At 37.9% G+C, this 8,345-nt stretch overlaps 1 protein-coding gene across 1 annotated transcript; it reads right to left on the minus strand.

Moving 5' to 3' along the window:
- Nucleotides 1-3,229: 3,229 nt before the first annotated feature.
- On the minus strand, nucleotides 3,230-5,438 carry LOC122067689 (F-box/LRR-repeat protein 4-like). Its single transcript, XM_042631536.1, has one exon. The coding sequence runs from the start codon at nucleotides 4,982-4,984 to the stop codon at nucleotides 3,536-3,538; it is 1,449 nt and encodes a 482-aa protein (XP_042487470.1). The 5' UTR covers nucleotides 4,985-5,438; the 3' UTR covers nucleotides 3,230-3,535.
- Between the last annotated feature and the right edge of the window lie 2,907 nt (nucleotides 5,439-8,345).

Consider the following 8,345-nt stretch of genomic DNA (forward strand, 5'->3'; position numbering starts at 1 on the left):
TGTATCGGCGTATCGTACGTATCGTATCGTGTCGTACCGTATCGATACCGATACGTACGATATTCTACGATACGAACTTTTGAAAATATGAAAATTCCCGAGAGTATCGGTACGTATCGAAGGTATCGTGCAGTATGGAGCCATATCGTACCGTATCGGTACGATACAGCTACTTAAGTGTGAATTTTTTGTTGTTATACGGTACGATACGGCTACTTAAGTGTGAATTTTTTGTTGTTTGAAACAAACACTTCACACTCTCACCAACAGTTTTCTATATTTTGCTTCTTTCTTCCCCTTTGATTCACACACCTTTTTGGAGACTCAAATGGTAGATTGAAAGAAATATTGTGGAAGTGAATGGTTCAAAGAAGGAGAGAAACATAGTCCAAGAAGAACCTTGAAGGCTTGAACTTGAAAGTTGAAACATTTGAATAGTAAGTTCTTGAATCTTTACTCACTTTTTTCAACTTTAACCTTATATTTTCAAGTTTTTTTTATAAATCTAAGGTTCATCATACTTAGAATCACATTTTATGCATCATTATTATATGAAATCATTGGATTTATAAGGATTTACAAACTTTTTTCAAGAGAAAATGAGGGTTTCAATTTTTTTCAAATTTCTTAGATCTACTCATGCTCAATGGTTAAAAATGTTTAGATTTTTTATATGTTATGTAAAAACAAGTGCTCTACAACTTCCATGGAAATTTTTGATTTTTCTCAAAAAAAATATATTTTTTAAAATTTTTTATTCCGAAATTAATTAAAAAAAAAAGAAAAATCCCCAATTTTTTTTTTTAGAAAATTTAGTTCATTCAACTCTTAAAAATAATGTCATAACTTATAATTACTAAATACATGATTTCAAATGAAACCCACATTTTTTCCCCAAAAAAGTGAGGGTTTCAATTTTTTTTTTTTTATTTCTCAGATCTACTCAAATATATTGGTCCACATTTTGTTGATTTTTTATATGTTCTTTAAAAACATTTAATCTACAACTTCTATAAAAAAAATTTAATTTTTCTACAATGAATGGGAGACCCACTACCATAAATATTTCGACTAGGGTAAATATTGTGCCTATATTCGACAAGTGCAGAATATCATCATAGTTGCTCCTATTGAAGAAGAAGGTCCTAGCCAAGGATTTGAACCACCACGACACTCTTCACGGCACACATCACAGTGGCAATGGCAATGAGGAAAGAAAAAACTGTAAGAAACTCAAACCTCATCATTTTGAACATTTTCAACTCAATATATTTGTCTATCAATACGATACCCTCTACTTAAGTATTTATGCATTCTACATGTTATATATAGTTTTTTTTAACTTTTTTTTTTATGCAAAAGTGTATAAAAATGTGTTCCATATTCATTTATGTGCGTATCTTTAGCGTATCTCCGATACGATATGATACCCTCCGATACGTATCTTAATTTTGACCGACCGATATGATGACCGATACCGATACTTTAATCCTTGAACAATAGCAAATTTGGCCAAGGCTGCAAACTTGTAAAATTAATAGTAATGATCATCGGCAACTTCGCGTGATCATGCTATGTCTCTTGCTGTCAATTGGCATGTTCTACCTTCTCACTGAACTGTTTTTACTGGAATTTTATCTACATTTTAACAGTCTTATTTTTATGTTTGTTATCCTTTATAGTTTTGGTGCTTTTTTTTCAATTTTCTTTTTGAAAGTTATGGTAATAACTACTTAGTATCAACCCATGTCCTGTCCTGTGCTCCTAGTGCCTTGTTTTCAAGATTTACTGTCTTAAATCTGGTAATAATGATCTACTTTGTGCTGGGATGCGTTAAATCATGGTTTTCTGTTGTTGATCTGTGTATTCTACCTCCTGATGCTATCAGATGGATTACCTGTCAAATGTCAAGAACCCAATAAAGGATGAAAATGAAGGCAAGTATGTGACTGCTCAGTTGCCAGATGGTTCTTGAGAGGTATAATATGGGTGGGGTTTTGAATCATTCATGTTGATGAATTGGAGCATTAATGGTTGGAACTTCAAAACTTAATAATCTGGTACCACACATCAACTGCAGAATTTATTTTAGGCCCCATACCAAGTTGTTGGCCAGCTGTGCTTGATACCAAAAGTACTGAATTGGACTTGAGGGCATAGGGAAGGACTCAACTAGTATATGAAGACACCCAAAGTCCCAGAACCAATGTGAGATTCTTTCCAATACTCTCCCCTCACGCGTAGCCGGAATGAGCACATATCATGTTAGATTCCAACCCAAAAGTTCCAACCATTAGGTGAAAAGGATCAACTAAGGGCCCGTTTGATAACTTTTCTGCTGTTTCTGCTTCAAGAAACAACAGAAACATAGATTTTCGTTTCTAGAAACAGAAACGGAATTAAAGGTGTTTGATAAGTCATGTTTTTAGAAGTTGATGGTAACCAGTGAAATAATTGCCACAAGTCGTTTCCAGAAACGGCCCTATGTCGTTTCTTGAACCATAAATAAGTAAAAATTTCTATTTCTATTTCTAAAAATAAGTGAAACGAAACAGTTTTATCAAACGCTTTTTACTCCGTTTCTACTGTTTCTGAAAATAGAAACGGCAGAAACGCGTTTCTTGAAACGTTATCAAACAGGCCCTAAGTATGTGAACACCAAAAGTTAACCCAATACTTTTTTGGTTGGACCCTTCAACATGATATTACAGTTTAGGTCCTTTAGTCATCCTCTCTAAGTTGTCTTTCCACATATAAGGTATGCCAAAGTTACCTGTGACGAGTGTTGAGATGTTGAGAATTATAGAGTTATAGTCCTACATCGATTTGATCAGGTCCTTCAGGATTTAGAGTCAAATACTCTAGCATAAGCTTCTTGATCAGTAATAACTAAAATGAGATTCAGAGTGTGATTCACTGGATACCATGAGGAGGATATTTCTTGCCATTTTGATTAATTTGTGCCCAAAAGATTCAGCCATCCGTAATGAGCCAAACACATAGCCTGGTTATGTCAACAGACTTCGAATTGAAGCAAATGCATGGATTATCTTCTAGTTCTTGTAACCTTATTTTAATTTCTTTCTATTTTCATTCTAATCCCAACTCCATTAACCATGGTCGTATAGGAGCTTGGAACTAGGAGTAGCATCAAAGAACAATCGTCAGGGTAATAACAGATCTATGCAGCCACCTGAATATAACCCGGATTGTATATCAGAACAAAGCATGAGAAAAGTTCACAATCAGGGAATCAATTTATAAAACCAGCCAAATCAAAATTCCAGCTCAAATTTTATTTTCTCAACAACATAAACAAAACTAGAGAGGCAGAAGTATTTGAATTCTAAATTAAACAGAAAGAAAAACCAGGACTCTGTATCTGGGATTTCACACCCCCCCCCCCCTCTTTTAATTGGGAAATAGAATCAAAGTGGAATTGATAAATTACATTTGAGAGATTGTTTGATTTGAAACTTGAAATTCTGAACATTAAAATTAAATTGCTGTTCTTTACAGTTGAATCTTCAATCAATCAATCAATTATTTTGATGAATTTCTGGGAAGCCCATGTCTTCGCAACACCAGAGATCTTGCTTTCTTCAACATGGACTTGTCTGAGTCTTGGGGAGTTGAGAAGAAAGAACTCAACATTGTCAGCCTCAATCCTGCAACACTGCTTGATGTCGATGGTCTCCAAAAGCTTGCAGCTTTTGAACATGGAAAGCAGAGTAGCACCCGTAAGCCCTCTGCAACCTCTCAAATTTAAATCAACCAGATTCTTACAGGAGACGAGCATGGAAACGAGTTCCTTATCGCGTAACATTTCGTTATAGGACAAATCCAATTTACGAAGCTCCCTGAGGCTCTGACCCAAAGTGGTGAGCAGCCCAGGTTCTCTCTCGACGACGTCGCAGTTAATGAGAGCCAATTCTTCAAGCTCGGCGTTAACGGCGGAGCTCAGGGTCTTGAGTCCTTCACCGGTGACGAGGCAACAGCTCTGGAGGCGAAGGCTTACGAGTCCCCTGATATTCCGTGCAACAGCGGAGAGGTGTTCGTTGTCGAGGTCAAGAGGTAGACGAAGGTCGAGCTTCCGTAGAGTAGACCTGTACTGGCTCATGAAATGGTGGAGACCATCGCGGCTTCCCCCATCATACAAGAGGAGGGAGTGGAGCGAACCACAGTGTTCGGCTAATCGCAACAAAACCCCATCTGCGATACTCCTGCAAGTCCTGAGCTCCAATTCTTGGAGACGAGGCAAGCACCTAACGAAGGCAGAGGAGGAGGCGCCGTCACCGGTGCCTTCACAGCTGCGCAACTGCAATCTGCGGAGCTTGGTGCAGCTCCGCCACAGCCATCTGAAGCCTCGATCGCCGGCCTTGATTCCGGACAAGCAGAGGCTCTCCAAGGGCAATTCGTGATGGTCGGAATCGAATTGTAGCGTATCATCATAACCGATAGAGCCGCAGTCGACGAGGGAAAGGTCCTTAAGAGAGGGGAAGAAGGTGAGCCAGTGGAAAGAGAAGGGGCGGACAAAGGAGAGACTAAGCGAAGAGAGGTGCTCGCAGGAGGAAGAAAGAGAAAGGAGGGAAGAAGGGGAGACGGGGCCTGCCAAGAATCGGAGATGGCGTAGATGGCCACAATTGAAAGCAACCGCAAGGAGGAGGTGTTCCGACAACAGAGAAAAATGGGTTTCTTCACAACCCTCAGCAGCATCAGAGGAGATGGAGAAGAGGGGAGTGGACTTGTCAGGAGGAACGAGGACGACAGCAAGGGAAGAAAGACGAGGGTAACGGGAGAGGAAAGAGGAGAAGACAGAGAGAGAAGAAGGGCTCGCGGAGGGGAAACGAAGAGAAAGGGAAGACCTGCAGTTGCGGTGGAGGATCAACCAACGCTTACACACCAGAGGAACGGCTGAGGACGCCGACGACGGCAACCGTTGAAAAATTTCTTGCAGAAGCTCGTCGAACAACAAGCTCTCCATCCGTCCTGTGTCCTGTCCTATCTTATCAAAAAACCCTCTCAGCCTCTCGCATCACCCACCTACCACTCCACGCTCGTCTTCTAAAACACCATGGAAGGGGAGTCGGAACAGGTGGAGAGGCGAGAGGAAGGAGTAGTTTTAACGTTTCAGGCACAGGGAGAATCCTAGAAAGGAACGAAGGGGTGGTGGGAGAGGAACCCACGACAGAGCCTTACCAAGGTATCTCCACATTCAAGTTTCCTTCTGCGTCGTTAGCTTCAGCATCTCTTAGACTATTATATTCATCACCACATCTATTAGTTTCATCGTCACCATCTCCTTTCTTCCTTCCCTCTCTCTCTCTTCTTGCGATCCCAAATTACTTCCATGTTCGCGGTTTCTAGAGAGAGAGTCTGTAGAATCGTTATGTTCACTTTTTCTGTCTTCATCTCTGTATTCTCTATCCATTTCTGTCGAAAGACTATAAACCCAGCTCTTATCCACCACGCTTCAAGGGAAATTGACCGCACAACGCAAGAAATTTTTTGGGAATCTATTCTAAATTTTGAAATTTTTATTTTTAGAAATTATTATATTCACCAATACCTTCTACCCATTTTGGTCATTTTAACTCAAACAACAACTATTCACTCTTATCAGAAAAAAAAAATCACCTATGTGCATTTTTGTAGGGGTGTCAATTGGTCGGGCCGATTTGGTGGGCTTATACCCTTGGACCGTGACTTGCCTATTTAAGAAATGAATCAGCTTCGATCGATCTTGTGTCAGACTCACTTGGGCTCCGGGCTTTAATAGGGTTTTCTCCTAATCAGGCTATAATCGGACCTTAAACAGGATGATATACCAAAAAGCTTTAAATGGGCTTTAAACATCTTTAATTGTCTTATATTTAAGAAGTTTTAATATATTTTATTTGCATAATCAACAATTTAGAAAAAAATATTACACTTAATTAGATTTAAAAAATTGATAAAAATATCAATATATACTCTACTCTATCCAAAAAAAGCAAAATATACATATAAACAAGTTGGGCTAAACGTGTTGAACTTGTAATAGGTTGAGCCGGTTGGACGCCCATTGGTCATACCCCTTGCACCGTATCCTATCTATTTATAAACAGGTCAGACCTAAGCCCAACACGTTTAATAATCGATATGTGTCAAGCCGATCTTTAATAGATCAGGCTCAATCGGTCCAACCAATGCGGGCTTGGGATTGGCACCCCTATATCTTTGCCTTCAAATCAGTTCTATTTTACAATATATTTGATACAAGGCTTAAGCTATGTATGTCTTTTTCATCATTTATCCTAATTATAGATATGCCCCTAGGTTCTTTTAGATTCTTCAATTTAAATCAAATCACTCCTCTGAGCATCCAAGGGCCTCAATTAAACATAATCAGCATAACCGTAGACAACTTTTTTTTTTTTCCAAGCTAGACATTTTCCTAAATAACAATATAAACTTTTTAAAAATATTTAGAAGTCAATTTGTGAATGGTAAGTTATACAAGGAGAAAATTTCAATGCATATTGACCCTTATGATCGAGACAAAAAAAGTTTAACAAATTCTAAGGTTGCTCAATCTATAAAGTAATATGACCTTAATCATGTTCCATTTGACTTCACACACCGACTACGACTACATGTATTGAAAATATGATATAATACATACTAATACTTAAAATCATGCAGAAAGGAAACTTATTTTAACCACGTGACAAACTAAATTTCAAAAATTAAAAACTTCCAAAAAGGTATTGGATAATGTATCTATTGATGTCAATATTGGTATAGATCAGCATACTAGGCTGATTCAAGAATAGAATTAGACCTTTTTGGCCTCTCCCCACTCCACCCCACCCCAAAAAAGAAAAAGGAAAAGAAAAAAAACAAAAGCACATATCAGCTCATTATAGGGCATAGGTTCTAGTGAGTATTTAATACATCAATGGATATGAAGGTTAATGATTGATTCTGAGATTGAGATTTTACATATGATAAATCAAATCATTCCTTACATATCATACTGAATTACTCTTCCACACCTCCACATGACACAATTAGATATGCTTATCCACTTTTAATTTTTTGGTAGAATGTGCTAATCCACTTTTTTTTTCTTTCGGTAGAATGTGCTTATCCACTTACTAGTCCTGAGGAACTTTTACCCTAAACATTTTTCCTAATAATCATGGTTTTTTTTTTTTTTTTTCGGAAGGTGGGACACATTTTAGGTGAGCAATGCGTGTGATTTCACCTTGTCTTCTTGTAGGGCCAACGTACCCTCCAATTAGGGGTGTCAATCGGTCGGTTCAGCTCGGTTTTGGTCTGGGTTGAGTCGGTTTTGGTGTGGAAAAGTTGAAACTGAAACCGAACCAATAAGGAAATTCTGGTTTCGGTTTTGGTGTGGTTTGGTTTTGGTTTGTCTTCGGTTTCTTAAATCGATTTGTAACCGGGTTGGTTTTGGTTTTTGGTCCAGTTTGGATTCGACTTTCCATACAAATGTTTACAAAATTATGCAAATTTTGATTTTTTTAATGAATTTTGGAGTGTTTCGGTTTCTTACCAATTTGGTTTCAGTTTCGGTCCAGGTTTTGAGTCGGTTTCGGTTTGGTTTTGGGGTTGCAATACTCCAAACCGAACCGACCCAATAAGGCTTTGGTTCGGTTCGGTCCGTATTGTTATCGGTTTGGTCTGGATGATTTTATCGGTTCGGTTTAAGAATTGACACCCCTACCTCCAATTCTTAACAAAAATAAACCATTGACAATAGCTCCCAAGCAAATTCGAACTCTACATTCCCTCTTCTCTTCCCCTAACCATCATTTTATGGTTGGTTAATCATCTCCTTTCATGAAACTACCATTTCTTTTCATGTTATTCCTTAATGAAATTTTCTAGCAACTCCCACTAAATTAATTCAGCTTTTTAATTCTCTCCCTAACAACAATTACATCCTATAATCAATCCCATCCTATGGTTTGAAAATCAAATCAAATCACAAAATCAGAAGGATTTAAAAAAAAATAGATTTTAAACCACCAATCTTCTCACATAAACATTAAAAAATTAACACCAATGTATCTTTTCTTGAGCATCAACCAAGGAAAAAAAAAAAGAACAAGTTCCCAATTAAAAAGAGAAAGCAAAAGGAAGGACAAGAAATCACACCTGATGTATTAGTTCTCCCTAGATATTCAAAACATGAAATGAGATCCGGATTGGTCCTAGCTGATTCTAATAAGATTGATAATTGGCTTTGAAATCAATATATTCTTAGCATCTAAGGTTTTAATCATACAAAGATCAGATGAGTCAAAACGTCTGATTCTGATTCTTGAAACCGACCACTC

This window comes from Macadamia integrifolia, unplaced genomic scaffold, assembly GCF_013358625.1.
Source record: "Macadamia integrifolia cultivar HAES 741 unplaced genomic scaffold, SCU_Mint_v3 scaffold3061, whole genome shotgun sequence".
In the NCBI taxonomy this organism is placed as follows: Eukaryota; Viridiplantae; Streptophyta; class Magnoliopsida; order Proteales; family Proteaceae; genus Macadamia; species Macadamia integrifolia.